Source organism: Pyxicephalus adspersus, chromosome 1 (assembly GCF_032062135.1).
Source record: "Pyxicephalus adspersus chromosome 1, UCB_Pads_2.0, whole genome shotgun sequence".
Classification (NCBI taxonomy): Eukaryota; Metazoa; Chordata; class Amphibia; order Anura; family Pyxicephalidae; genus Pyxicephalus; species Pyxicephalus adspersus.
This window is the reverse complement of record NC_092858.1, coordinates 28,878,330-28,893,413: the sequence shown is the minus strand read 5'-3', so window position 1 is coordinate 28,893,413 and position 15,084 is coordinate 28,878,330. Positions and strand designations below refer to the sequence as shown.

The 15,084-nt window shown below is 39.2% G+C and overlaps 1 protein-coding gene across 3 annotated transcripts in view; it reads left to right on the top strand.

Moving 5' to 3' along the window:
* The window catches only part of LOC140326324 (coiled-coil domain-containing protein 57-like), a 38,808-nt gene that overhangs the window by 4,362 nt on the left and 19,362 nt on the right, over positions 1–15,084 (top strand). For all 3 annotated transcript variants that reach the window (XM_072404826.1, XM_072404818.1, XM_072404810.1), the window contains exons 2-4: positions 728–1,156; positions 1,409–1,517; positions 14,120–14,221. In XM_072404826.1, the coding sequence (XP_072260927.1) occupies positions 756–1,156; positions 1,409–1,517; positions 14,120–14,221 (612 nt within the window). In that variant the 5' untranslated portion in view covers positions 728–755. The remainder of the gene's footprint in view (positions 1–727; positions 1,157–1,408; positions 1,518–14,119; positions 14,222–15,084) is intronic.

Here is a 15,084-nt window from a genome sequence, read left to right as displayed (position 1 = left end):
TAGATAAAAACATAGTGCTCACAGTACCAATATAACCCTTATAGGTACAAATGATTTGATATGCTAAAAACAGTCTATGGTTTCTTTGCCATTTTAAACAGGGATGTTGGCAGTTTTTTACTGGTATGAGATCGGACTGAATTTATTTTGAAACCAGGTGTACTTGATACAATTTGACTTCTTTTTGTTGCCTATATTTAATTTATTGAGTTATAATTTATTTCTGCAACATGACTGTTTAATGTGCTTGTCTCTGAATACAACCCCCCTATTCCCCTATTGTTGTAACTATACAGTCATCAAATCTCTATCCTGCATAGTTAAAAAAAAAAGATAACAAATCTTTGAAAATGATTTTGCAAGCCAAATAGGCAGACTATAATATATATTTGGGATTCTGTGGTGCTTCTGTGTTTTCATTGATAAAACATTTTAGATAAAAAGGAGTGCATTTATCATGACATCTGCTTTGAGATCAATATGCAATCCGTTGTTGCTGATCTCCTTTTGAAAATGCTAGTTGGCTGGCTGTCAGAACATAAACTTTAAATCACTGTCCTATCACAAGTATATAGCTTGTAAAGTCAGAACTCAAAGTCGAAAGGGCAGATATTTAGGACCATTCGCATAGTTGGTTAGTGAGTTGAACTTAAACTCCCTTTTTAGTAGTTGCCATATGCTCTCTTTCTTTTTGTGTTTTCAACCTTGTTTTTTTTTGTTTCTTTAGAATAGCGTAGCACTGCACAGGATACAGAATGTTGTCCGAAGAGCGAGACCTAACAAACCTTTTAGCCAAAAAAGAGCAAGAATGGAAAGAACTGCAGCTGCGTCAGATCGTTTTCCTACAGCAGAGCCTTAAGGATGCACAGAAGAACCACAAGGAGCAAAAAGATAAATTTGACAGGCTGAAGAAGGACTTTACCCATAACCTCAAGGTGCTGGCTGAGAGGGAACATGAGCTGGAACAGTGCGAAGTGATGTTAAGGCAACTTAAGGTCTTAGAAAATTCAAAGCAGTCTGAAATAAGCGACTTAAGAGTGCAGATTGAAAAGCTTCAGCAAGAACTACAGAGAGAGAAGAAGAAATACAACGACATAGAAAGTCTTTATCAGATGAAAATCAAAGAGCACCAGATAGAAGTTGATCGAGTAAACAGGTAATTGATTGTTGAATTTCATGGGCAAATGTATGGGCAAAAGAAAAAGCAATGCAGCCGCTACATCTAACGACTGGTAAGTAATATTTTGGGTTGTATATATTTTAATTGTTTTTTTTTTCCACTGCAAAGTATGAAAGCCAAACTTTCATACTTTCATAGTTGTTACACAAGCTATATAAACTCTGCAATAAATAAATTGTAGTCTTTGACCTTCTACTCCAGATGCCTAAAATGTATCTTTTGTTTAAGTTTTAAAAATACCGAAATTGATCGCCATCTGGAGGAGTATGAGAAAATAAAGCGCCAGCTGGAGAGAAAAATAGAAGAGGTACAAGGAGACCTGACCCTACAGAGACAGGTAAGGGAAGGGTCATGTCTTGTATGTTTTTGGTGTATTCTGAAGCCCTTGCAGATTCCATTTTTTAAAATCCCCAGTGCTTAAAACCCCAGTTCACAGGGCTAAAACCTTCAGTATTTCTGGCCTGCATGCCTTCTGATTCCATACAGAGACATTGCCATCTCCCCATTGCATTTGTATTAATTTGCATTATATTTTATAGTAAGCAGAGTGCAGTAATGGAAACACCAACATTTACATGGTGGGGTGAGGGAATGGGGGTGAGACATTATTTGTAGCAATTAGATCACACCACTGAACACCTCAAGAAAATAGAATTTGGGGGCAGAATTACACAGAATGTCTGTTGAGAAGCTGCAGTTCCTCCAAAAATCCTTCTAAAAACCCTGTTTCTTTAATGCTGACCTTACATGAAAATACCAGAACTACTTAAAACATGGTTGACAACCTTTCGGACCTCAGGGACCACTAAATTCATAATTTTAAATCCCACGCATGCGGGGATGCGGTGTCGCTCAAGGGGGAAGAAACTCCTTGTTGCCAGAACCCGACCACTCTCCCATCGCAGTCTTAGACTTGCTTGCTAAACATCCTGGGGGGACTTAAAACACCTCCGCCTAAAAATGCTTAGAAGAAAAAAAAAAAACGTAAACAAAAATAAGCAACTACTATTGTTATACCTTAACTTCTTGTAGATGTCAGTAACATCACTGGGTCTCATTAGGGATCCAGGGAGGCACTTAAACCTCTCAAAAGACCGAGATTTCCCGGATCCTGTGAAATGGACCAGTGATGTCACGGTCACCTAGGTGAGTACTGCAAGCCAAGGTGTAAGATTAGTAATAGTTGCCATTATTATTACATTATAGCGTGCCCCATCAAATGTTTTTATTAATGTGATGTCTCATTAAATGCCACATAAATATGAAAATACCGCCTATATGTTTATTGTTTAAGTATCCTGTACACCAATAGATTAGAGTATCTTTAGTACTTATTTTCCAGCAGTATTTATATAATTTGGATGCATTTGTAACAATTATGTATTTTGTATATGGGATGCATTTGTAACATTTATGTCAACATGCTTACAAGAGCATAGGGATTTGTCAGGGTTGGTTTTGTCTAATTTCTAATTAGATGTGGACATTGGTGTTGTTGAGGTTTTATGATCTTTCTGAGCTTCACTCAGCACCTCTTTCCCTTTTTTTTTACCTGTTTGCCTGTTCAGACTTTTGGCTGAATATAGTTTGGTGAAGCCAGTCGGACAAGCATACTAAATAGATCTCTGGATGACCGCTTATGTGTCAGTGAACAATCATTTAGACTAAATAAACCTGGTCTAAGGTCCTCGTTCACTGTCGCCTTGGAAGGTCACTGTTATTAGTGGTATATTTGGAGAGGGCAGTGTGACAGACCAGATTGAATTTAGATGGTATTGTAAATAGACCCCCCTGTAAGTTTCTATTTTGTTGTATACTGATTTATATTAAGCTGTTGTGAGTATAGTTAACCTCAAAGTGAGTTGCATTTTTCCTATTTAGGGCAATGTATCAGTCTGTGACTGTATGATGTTTGAGAAGAGCAAAAGGGAAAGGGGTGAGAAAAATAGTTTAGACATGTAAGTTTGATAGTGATTCCTTAGGCTGCCTACACACATGCAAGAATTGTTGTTGGAAAGAATCTTTAATGATCCTTTCCAGTGACAAAAGACTGAACGAGCGCTGTACATACAACACAATTCTGCTCTATGGAGAGGGGAGGGGGGAGTACGATGGAGCAGCACCTCACTGCGTGAAAAAACAGTTGATTATATTCTGTAATTTAGTACCATGTATCTGGTCTCTACATCCAAAAATTAATCCATCACTTAAATTAAGGAGGAAATGTGGCATGTTTTACATCATACCAGAAGTTCCATTTTACCAGAAAAATGGTTCATAAAAGGAAATTGCTCTTCCAACGAGCCATGCTTTGAAACACATTGGGAAGAGAGGGACCTGTACAAGTTTACCATTTAGCAACAGGCATTTTCTATTCATCTAGATGAGGTTGAGGTTGAGTCCTGGTCTGGGCTAAATAAATATACTGCAGATGTGTTGAATAGGAGAATGCTGAGAGAGTGTGCCTGCAGTTAGAGGCTTTGTGGCCATACATAGGAAGTACCTGAGATTGGGCTGACATGTAAGGGGAATATTTGCACATATTCAATTGATAGTAAGCACACTCCTAAACATGATTTGGCATGGTAATGGATATTATATTTTCTGTGACTCAGCAGTTTTTCCAAGAAAAAAAGACTTTAAATTTGTGACTTTGTCATATCCCACCACATTTGCACATAGCACTATTTCTTTTGCGTAGTTTTATTATTACTTTAGTACTTTAAAGGTATTAGATAGACTTGGGAAAACGTACATCTGCAATGGTTTAAATCGTCCACTAGGCAGTGCTATACAGCATTCCTTTTTTATTCCCAATGATTGTAAGTGCTATTCATTGTAAATGATAATGAAGAAAACACCACCTAGTGGACGGATTGGGAATGAATCTTATTTTTAAACCAATGTATCTGTATTTCCAATCTTGTCTACTAATACCTTTCAAGTATATATGTATATAAGTACATTGCCCTATCTTAGTTTACACACAGTGTTAAAGCAAACATATTACCAATCAAGCTGCTACTAAATTTTATTTTATAAATTATACCTTGTATTAAAATCTTCCAGCTGTTTGTAAACTGCAGTGCCAGTAGGTGTGGAGGAACATAATACAGTGTAGCTACTATTGGTTTTAATACATACTATGCAACTTAATTGTTTTATTTTCCTCTGACTGGCTTTACATACTATGTTTCTTAATTTGTTGTTTTGATTTTATCTATAAGATACAAATGTACTGTAGTATAATGTACTGTTATGAGTTTTTTTTAATGCGAAAACGGCAATATGATATGTAATGTCTGTTGCAGTTTTTAAACCTGCTACAGGCTTTAATACTTGCAGTAGTAGTGTGAAATGTTTTTGAATTGTAATTTTGGGATAGCTTTTTTAATTTGTGTGAAATGTATATTGAACTGAAGGTGAATTGTCTAGTGTGTTATTGTAGCTTGATATGATATGCTTCTGATTTCCAGTGTTTACGGGATGTACATAGATCTGGGACTTGCAGAGATCCATAAAAAAACCACCAATTTCCTAACCCTTTCCACCAATTACCTAACCCTTACTCCTTTTATGTATGGAAAAAATAAAGAAAATAAGGGAGCTTAAGATCTAAAACTAAAATTCCATCGTTGTCAGAGTAGTGATCCTGTGGGAGATGGACTCGAAGAAAATATGCAGCTCTGTACAAATCTCATAATTATGTTTTAAAATAAATATTGCTTGAATCTTTATTTATCTGCCCACAGCCAACCCTAACATTCAAAATTGTTTAAAAAATTACCTGTTGGGCAGAAAACACCAATGGTTTATCAGTGCCCTTATAGCTTTCCTAGGGGTTCCAATAAAAAAATGATGACATTCAGAAGGTCTGAGAAAATAAAGTCCAACACTCACATCCTACAGTATAGTACTGTGTCCGATGCAATTCTAAGGGTCATTGCAATCTATACTGATGACAGCAGGAAACGCTAAGCAGCAGTATTGCTGAATGCTGGGGACAAAGCACTATACTGGTCAATGGTCACTGGTGAAATACCTTTTTAAATTGATATCCCACCACGGAAGGATCATTCCCATGGCAGCACTTTGACATAAGCAGAGCTGTGGGACTCCTGACAATGGGGATCCCCTAGCACCAAAGGGCAATTAAGGGTGAGTGTCACCATTTTCTCCTACTGCTGATTTGTTAGGGCAACGGTAAACCCTAAAAACACTGGAAAACCGCTCTTATGAACTGGCTAAAAAAAAGGGAAAACCAGAGAAAAAAAGAGAAACCGGCAGAATACACAATCTTCTAGGGCTGCGGGGTAGTGTCCCCATATCCCCTCTTCTTTGAAAAGGAAGTTGTATTGGACACTGTTCCGGGCAGCCCTGGTGGAGCACGTGTTTTGCCCACATGGGTGGAGAACACACGCTCTGCTAGGGCACCAGGGAACAATGTCCCCATAGTCCCTCTCCCTTGATTGGCTAAGGAAAGGTAAATACTGATAACGACTCCAGTATCATCAGCAGAAGGGGTAAATGTTGACACTGAATTTTACCTTGATTGGCTGAAAAAAAGCAAATACTGATGATGGCTCACATGTCATCATGGTTTACCTTTTTTTAGCCAATCATGAGAGGGTGTATGGGGATACTGTTCCTCACATCCCTAGAGGAGCAACCAACCGCACGTGTTCTGCACCCATAGGCAAAACACCCGCTCTGCTAGGGCTGCAGGGAAAAGTGTTCCTATACCCCCTCTCCTTTTGATTGGCTAAGAAAAAAGGTACACCAAGCGTCTAAACCAAGCGTCATCAGTGTTTACCTTTGCTCAGCCAATCAGCACTCGGGGTGAATGGTGACACTCTTTTGCCCTCGAGTGCCAGGGGATCCCACACTGTCGGGTGTCCCACGGCTGTGCTCTTGCCAGTGTGCAGCCATGGGAATGATCCTTTCCATCTCTAGTCATGCACATTCATGCACAGTTGATCAACCTAATAAGTCTCTTTATGACAGTTTAGGCATATAACAATATTTATATATTTATTTGTTTCTTTGCTTCAAGTTAGGGACTTGTTGAGCGGGGTGAATTAGAAATCTGTCCAGATGTGTGTGTGTATATATGTATATATATATATATATATACACACATATATATATACACAAGTTCTCATTCCATCCATCTGTTGTGTTGGCAGATGAGATGGGTGTCAGCACCTTATCCCAGTCGGTATCCGGATCGGCGGATTTAGTAAATGATGATGTTGAGGGGCTTTGTTTTTGAAGGGCCTCATACTGTTGCAAGCAAACTGTCCATGATGGTTTATGATGTTTTAAGTTGCTTGCTCACACAGAGTTTTTGTCTTTTTTCCCAAACACATCTATGGGATCTCATGTTCTTCCTCTATAAACATCTCTTCTTGTGTGGAATAGAATTTGGGGTCATACTGTGATGGACAATTGAAGGCTGCAGCAAAGTTTGGTGGGCACTAAAATGCTTGAGTATGCTGTGGGGTTGAATTAGAAATCTGCAGGAGAATATGGATGACAGTAAATTGCAGTAAATCTACTTGGGGCACTGTAAATTTGGCACACCGTAACTGATGCATCATCCTACCCCCAGCTAGTGCCCACTACCTCCCACCCTCCCCCGCCGCCTTCTCCCATCACCTTACCCCTATATATTTTGTGCAAGGGCCATTTAGTTGTCTTTGCCCCTCAGGCCAGATGTTCTCAGGATCGGGAACCAAACCCAGGGTTGCGTCTGTGTCTGGCAGTAGCTCCACACTACAGGAAGCTACCGGAAGTGCTGGATAGCTCCATGCCTGATTTCACAGTCAACCTTCCCTGATACCCAGTGTTGTGATAAACTCTGAACTTCCTGCTCCTCCCCCTGACTTCCAATTTAAACCCTGCTTTGCATTTCCTGTTGGACAGAATATTGTGCTCCTGCCAGTGTTTCACCTTTGCTACTGCTGCTGCATTGCTTCCTTTCCTACCAACTTGTGTACCGACCTTTGGCTACAGAATTACCGGTGACTCTTTATTGCTCGCTGCCTCTAACCTGATCTACATGAGTAGTGACTTTGGCTTTCTCCCTGATCACTCTGTACTAGGAGTGGTCAGAGAGAAAGCAAAAGTCGCAATCCCAGTAGATCAGATTAGAGGCAGCAAGCAATAAAGAGTCATTGATAAATATGTAGCCAAAGGTCGGTACACAAGTTGGTAGGAAAGGAAGCAATGCAGCGGCAGTAGCAAAGGTGAAACACTAGCAGGAGGACAATATTCTGTCCAACAGGAAATGCAAAGCAGGGTTTAAATTGGAGATCAGGGGGAGGAGCAGGAAGTTCAGAGTTGATCACAACACTGGGTATCAGGGAAGGTTGACTGTGAAATCAGGCATGGAGCTGTCCAGCACTTCAGATAGTTTAGTGGGAAGAGTTACTGCCAGATACAGAAGCAGCCGTGGATTCGGATCCTAACGATCTGTTTTGGTGAAATCTCCATTCTATCTTCTGTGGAGTTAGTAGATGATGTTTATTTTTGAAGGGCTTCATCTGCTTGTTGTTGTATGGGCAGATGCAGCTGTAGCAAGGTCCATCCCTCCTCTTACTTTTGTAAGCGAATTGTCCATGATGTTCTGTGACCTTTTTTAACCACACATATTTGTCTTGGGATAAAGTTTTGTGAACCTGTAATGCTGTTTAAATAGGAAAGACTTAGTGGTGCAGCAAGTAAAGATGAAAAGTCACTGAAGGGTTCTTGAGGAAAACTTGGTGGTGTCGGAATGCCAACAGATAAACCCTCCTCTTCTTGTCCTGGCATGTGCTGAACAACCAGTGACTTCTGACATTGTGAAGGGGGTGCACTGTCCAATGAAGCCCTTGGTGTCACCCATAGTGTCACAGATGGACATGGTGACACCGATGGACTTGGTGACACCGATGGACTTGGTGTCACAGATGGACTTGGTGTCACAGATGGAGATGGTGACACCGATGGACTTGGTGTCACAGATGGACTGTCTTCTCCACTTGGCACTGCTTCCTCATCTTCTGTCCTTTTGTTCTTCCGCTTTCTATGAAAAAAAAGAGATATTGTGTTAGTATAGGAGTTTTTGGAAAATATAATGAGAGTTTCGCTACAAATTCTACTTTTGATTGTGGAAATAGATAAAAGAACATTTAACTTACATGTAAATTGTTATTACAACACCCAGGATCACAAGAATAGCGAATGTTACACCTCCAACAATAAGGAGGATGGCATATAGTGGCATTTTTGTTGCTTGCTGCGTATTTTCCGGCTGTGTGGGGATGGGTGAATATTCGTCCTCATAGGAATAGTAATTTTCATCCAGGGACCTACTACCACCAATATAATCCATTGCCTGATGTTTTTCCTTCTTCTCGGTGACTTTGATTAACACCACAGGAGCAGGTGTATATTATTGTCCGTCAATCATGAGATTGACCTTGTAGTCACCACTGTCCTCGGTCTTGACTGGATCAATGACCAGTGAGCAATTTCCTTGCCTAACTAGTCTGTTGAAGATCCTATGTCTGTCCGTAAAGTATTCAACCAATGTTTTACTGTGTCTGTCTAGGAGTGGATAATAAGTCCCAGACTCAGAAACCATCCCCCACTGTATTTTAACTGAATGTCCTCGAGATGGGACGTCAGTTGCAAACTGGCACGGGATTACCAATCTCGATCCGGCTTCAATTTTCATCTCATAAGGAATAGATGTAATTTTGGCGATTTTCACAGCTGAAAGAATAAAAGAGAGATGTGTTAGCTTAAAGTAAAACCTTTAAGTGAAATCAATATAGAACCCTGAAATGTTATAAAATCATAGTCATTGTAAACAAAATCAGATGCTTTTGTCTACAAATGACTAAAGATGGCCCTGCATTCCCTTGGTAAAATATGCCTGTACAGACCTATAGGAAATGTGCATTGCATATTTTCCTGGAGGAGCCAGCTTTGTTCCTACAGCTACTGTTACCTACACTCTGCTGCAGGTATTCTAATGAAGTATAACTTACCTGATGATAAATCAAAAAGAAGAAAAAAGATTCCTAGAAATAGGAATACCTCCATGTTTTCCATGAACACAATCCGAAGAGTGGAAATGGAAACTGCGCTTCGAAAAGAGCAAATCTGCACTGAGCAAAATTAACACACTCTGAATAGAGCAAAATGAACAGCTAAAATGCACACGACTGATCGCCGCTCACACCAAAGCTGAACTGAAGCTGTTACAGTGGGTGAGCTCTATTTATATCCCAGCCACCTGTGATGTCATAGCACAAGAGTGACCTTTGCTTTGTGATGTCTCATCCTTAAGGTAGTAGGCTCCAACTGCCGTTCTTTAAACTTAGCTGTCAGGCTCCAACTGCCAGTTTAACCTTAGCTTGTGTTGGTATGTTCCAATCCCCCTGTTATTTTCAGTTAGTTAGTATCTCCCACCTGTCACTGTCCTAACTGTAAGTTGTTTACTATTTTCTTCATCCATAGGTAGCCATGGCAACAAATGAGCAGATTTTACCCCAAAACTGCTCCAAAACCTGCCCCAAAAACTCTGCTGTGACCTATATATCTAGCGCAATTAAGACTTAGAGAAGGGTTTTTGGTGAGTAAAGCTGTCATTGGGGACATTCTGTAAGGAGGTACGCACACAAAAGCTCTGTGTTGTCATAGCAGAAAAGTCCTCTGTGCTGGGCTATGTGCTGTGCTTACAGTAGTGCAGGTTCCATAAATGTAGTTGTCAAGCTCCAACTGTCATATTTATTTTTTAAGTGTTTTTCAGGCTCTGTATTATTTAGTAGTGGCTAAAATTGTGGAAATCTTTTGGAAAAAGTGTGTTTTTTGAGGTTTGATGGCTTAAAACACCATACTTGTTGTGGAGTAATACAATAAAACTATATATCAGTGGAAAGGTAATTTAAACAAGATTGTAATGCAACAATGTTTGTTCACTTATCTGTATTCTATCAAATGTTATAGCCAAAGAAGCAGACAAAAAAAGCACAACTTGTCTAGGGTAATAGCTTTCCTTCATTTGAGCCAATGTAGCCAATGAGCATGAGTGTTTAGGGAGCCAATCAGGTGTCATCTTGCTTTGGCCTAGCAGGTCACAGTAGGATTCAGCTATTGATGTTATGTATTGCAGCTAAGAACATTGGAGATAGAAAGAAATGTCACAAGAGCTGACTGGTCTCCCAGAAAGTGAAGTAAAATAGTACTATAAAGTGAACAAGGCTATAGTTATGAAGAAATCAAAAGAAAAATTGGTGGAAACTTAACCAAAGGTGGCATTTTAAAATGTTTGAAGAGGTATAAGATAACAGTTATAGATAGGATAGGTCACTACAAACCCAGACTGGTAAAGGGAGGAAAGGTGCACAACAGTAAGTAATGATAGAAGAATTAAGAGACTGTGCCGAGGTGACAGAAGAAAGTCATCTGAGAGTGTATACTAGGTGAAATGGCTCAATGCAATGTGAAGATGAGTGCAAGGACTGCTTGGTGCAAACTACAGGAATTTGGTCTAAATGCTATAATTTCACAAAAAAAGCCATTTTTATCTCTAAAACAAAGGTTTAAAAGATTAAACTTGGATAAAACCCAGGCTAACTTAAGGTGCGTACACACTTCCAATTTTTATCGTTCCAATCGAACGACGAATGATCGATTGGGCAAAAAATCGTTCGTAAAAAAGTAACCAACGACGCCGACGAACGAGGAAAGTCGCTGGAAACGAACGACCGGACCGGCGGATCGGATTGGGCGACGATCGTTGAACATCGTTCGTGTGTACGGTCGTTCGTTGATCGTCCATGGGCTGAGCATGCGTGATGAACGAACGTCCGTTCACTTTCCTGTCGTGCACATAGTTCCTCTATCGCTCAAACGATCGTATCTATCGTGTGTACACTATCTACGAACGATCGTGTCGTTACCTCTATGTGCAGTATCGGTGCTATACGATCGTGCATATATATCGTGCAGGAACGTTCGTCGTTCGTTTTCCGACGATAATAATTGGAAGTGTGTACGTAGCTTAAGACAGAAGAACAATGGGACAGTGTTATTTGGAGTGATGGGACCAAAATCTCCCTGTTTGGTAGTGATGGCATAAGATACATAAGGGGAAGAATTAAAGAAGATTTGCTTCCTAATTGCATTACACCTACCGTGAAACCACCTGTGTGTGTTATGATCTGGGGGTGTATGACATATGAAAGGTGTGGGCAAAATGTGCATGATTAATGGGAATATAAATGCCCGAAAATACATAAATGAAACACTTGAGCCCAAATTGAAGCCTTCGGCATGTGATCTTTTCCAAATTAATTAAGCATTTTTTTTACCAGGATTCAGCTCCATGTCATGTTGCTGTTGTGTGCAAAAAATGGTTTCAAGATAATTATATTTCACTGCTGGAATAGCAATATCCCAAACCTTAACCCAACCAAAAATGTATGAAACTGTCAGAAACAACCTGGCAATAAAACCCAATTAATAGAAGCAATAATTCACTCCTGGTTTTACATTATAACAGCTACATAACTAAAAAACTTAGTTCACTCCATAAAAAGGCGTTGTGAGGCCAGGATTGCAGCTATAGGATACCCAGCTAAGTATTAACTGACATAGTAAGCAATCTGAGACCCTTGCTATATCCAATGGGAACAGACAGCGTTGCCCACTTTCTCCCCTCCTTTTTTGCCCTGGTGATGGAACATCTAGTAGTAGCTATTCGCAATAACCCTTCCTAGTTTCGTAGATTTGGCATCCATAGTATTTTTAAGGTTAATTTCTCTAAAATGGAAGGCCTAAACATTAATCTACCCCAGTCTCTTGCACCCAAATCTCTCTAAATGTACCCTTTAAATGGAGCTCCTCCCATAATATTTACCTGGGTGTAGCGGTCCCTTCACACTTAGCTATATGATATCAACTTAATTATATACCAATGCTCAGAAGCCTTCTGAAAGCTTTTGACCATTGGAAAACCCTTACTATATCCTGGTTCAGCAGGATGAATGTATTTAGGATGGACTCATTACCCAAGTTCTTTTACATTTTTCAGACTGTCCCTATCTCTCCACCTAAAAGTTTTTTTACACAATTCACTCACTCCTCACCGAATTTATTGGCTGAAATACGCTTCTCTATGCAGATGTAAACAAGTAGGTGGCATGGAATTACCGAACTTTGAACTTTATCATTTAACAGCTTTGCTCACTAGAATATTAGAGTGCCAAGGTTCGAGTAGACACAACTCTCTATCCTAGCTGAGCAAGACTTGGTCTCTATTGGACCTTAGGTCACTAGCTTAGTTGCCCTCTACAACTCCTGGACAATACTCCCTTGATTCCCCACTCACCAGACGCATTCTAAAGGTATGGCACTCAACATATGAGCAATTTTCCTTGCCCACCCAACCCTCTCCATTAACACCACTTTTCGACAAACCTGGTTTTGCCCATGGGACTTCATACTAAATATTTGGAGGGTTATAAAATGTTACCCAGATTTGTTATGGATTGGCACAGGGATTTGAATAGAAATATAGTGGAACTAAACTGGCTTACTGCTTTTGAATTTGGTCATAGAACTTCTGTTTGTGGATACATATATATAAAATTTTATGCAGTGCACCGAATGTTCTCCCTGGTGTCTAGCTAGTTTTGGAGATGCTGGGGGGACCTACTTACATATCTGATGGTCTTGTTTAGTTCTGCAACCTTATTGGAAGGAGACCTATGGCATTTGTTCTGACATTTATGCCATTAATTTAGCCACTTCTCCTGAAGTAGATCTGCTCTCTATATTTCCAGAGCTCTCCTGTATGTCCTAAATACAGTGAGATCTTCTTACCATTATTCTTCACTCCTCTTGGTTCTGTTTTCCCGAGAGTTTTACCTGTTCTTGCTCACATTTATGTGCCCTCCTTTTATATTCTACGTTATATAAATTACCAGTAATCAGCAGGAAAGTAGTAGATTAGAAGCCCCTCATCAGGACAGCAGCACCTCATGGTTCTGGCCAAAAATTGAAATATTATATTTTAGTGAACTGGCCCTTTATAACCACTGACACTTTCAATCCTTCTTTAAGGTTTTAATAAAGAATCCTTCCATGTATAATAATGTTAGCAGAAACTTTAATTCTACCTTATACCATGCATGGCATTCCACTGTTTTTGGTTATTCCTTACGTGCGACAGGGCTTCACACGATAAATGCTGACACTATTGTAATTGCAATTGTATTAAAGTTGTATGCTTTGCGTTTACTAATGATTAGTCCCAGTGCTGCAATGGGAAACTATATTGAGTTGAACTTCTATTGAAGTAAAAGAAACAAATTAGAGTTGATTTTTCTAGGGTATGCCCTGCTGACTTCATGAGGTGAACACCGCTTCATCCTATTCACAAAGCTTAGTGGAAATTCACATTTTCACATGTATGAGATCAAATGTAATTGCAAAAAATATATAAAAAGTAAAAAGAAAAATTAAAGAAACATAATTTTTCCATTATGTAAAAGGGATTCATACATACAAAAGGGAAAAAAAATTCACAATGTGATGGTAGGTGCCACCAAACATAAATCTAGATGTCAGCTGCACTTGCTGTATCTATAGTACATTTGTGGTCATGCTACTCCATCATCACTACCAACCTGTGGCTCTATTACCTAAGTCCACATTCAATGCAATAAAAACAAAGATTTTAGTCAAATTTGTAAATGCCAGAACCCGCTGCAGATGATGCTATAACCGTTATTACAACCTCAGATTGCTGGAGGATTACAATATTCTATCACGCAGATAAATTCCAGCTACTAAATTAAAGGTCTGTATTGACATTTCATAGAATTGAAGTATAATTTTTATACATATTCATACTGTGTTAATTTTACAAACATTTGCTTACAGGAACTGTGTTTGGAGTTTGATTGCGAAATAAAGAAACGTGAACATGAATTTCGTGTACGTCTTGATGAAATGAGTACCGTGGTTCTGTCTCATGAGCTCAAGGTATACAGTTTTCTTTTTAGGTTTAACACCTGTGTTACCTACTTATTCATCACTGTGTCCTGTTTAGAGAGATAACTAGTTCCACTTCTTTACTGGGACTGGAAGAGATTTAAAATCTCTTTGTGACACAAACTAAATTAAAAAGCTTCTCTGGATGAGTGGATAAGTATTAAGTTATGTGAGATGTTTATTGTTCAAACACGCAAAGCCACCTGAACTAGCACCTCTTGAACCAGTCTGGTAGGAAACATGTCCTACAGTGGTGCTATGGAAGACAGGAGTGTTTTAGTACCTTGTTTGTCCTGTGGTAGAAATGTATGTTTTGTGGACCCCGGTAACTACTGATATTTGTGGCATACTGGCCATTTGCTGCCCTTAAGGTTCTTCTTACTGTCTGTCTGGTAATATTCTATTAGTTTATGTTCTAATACCAACTTGTGGGTCAGACTGTGACCCGGGGACAGAAAGTAAAGTGTAGTTTTTTGCTCTATAAATTACACTGCACACATCTTTTGAATCTAAATAGGGGGATGGGTAGTTAGTAGGATTCCACTAATTGATTATCGAAGATAGTATTTGCCTAGCCTGGAAGAGATAATAATGTGATCAAGTGCAGGGATAGACAGGCTTTTATAGGCAGAATTTTTTTAAAAGGTAAATAATAATTTTTTAATTGTTATGTAGTATATTCCTATACTATACATGGATCAACTAACTAATGATATACAATCAAAATATCTGATAACATAAACTTATTTTTAACATTTCAAGTAAAATATTAACTCTAATTTTTTCGAAGCGTTTCGCCCTTAGGCTTTTTCAGGGGAGGATTGAGATTGAAGTTTTAACTTGAATATTGAAAG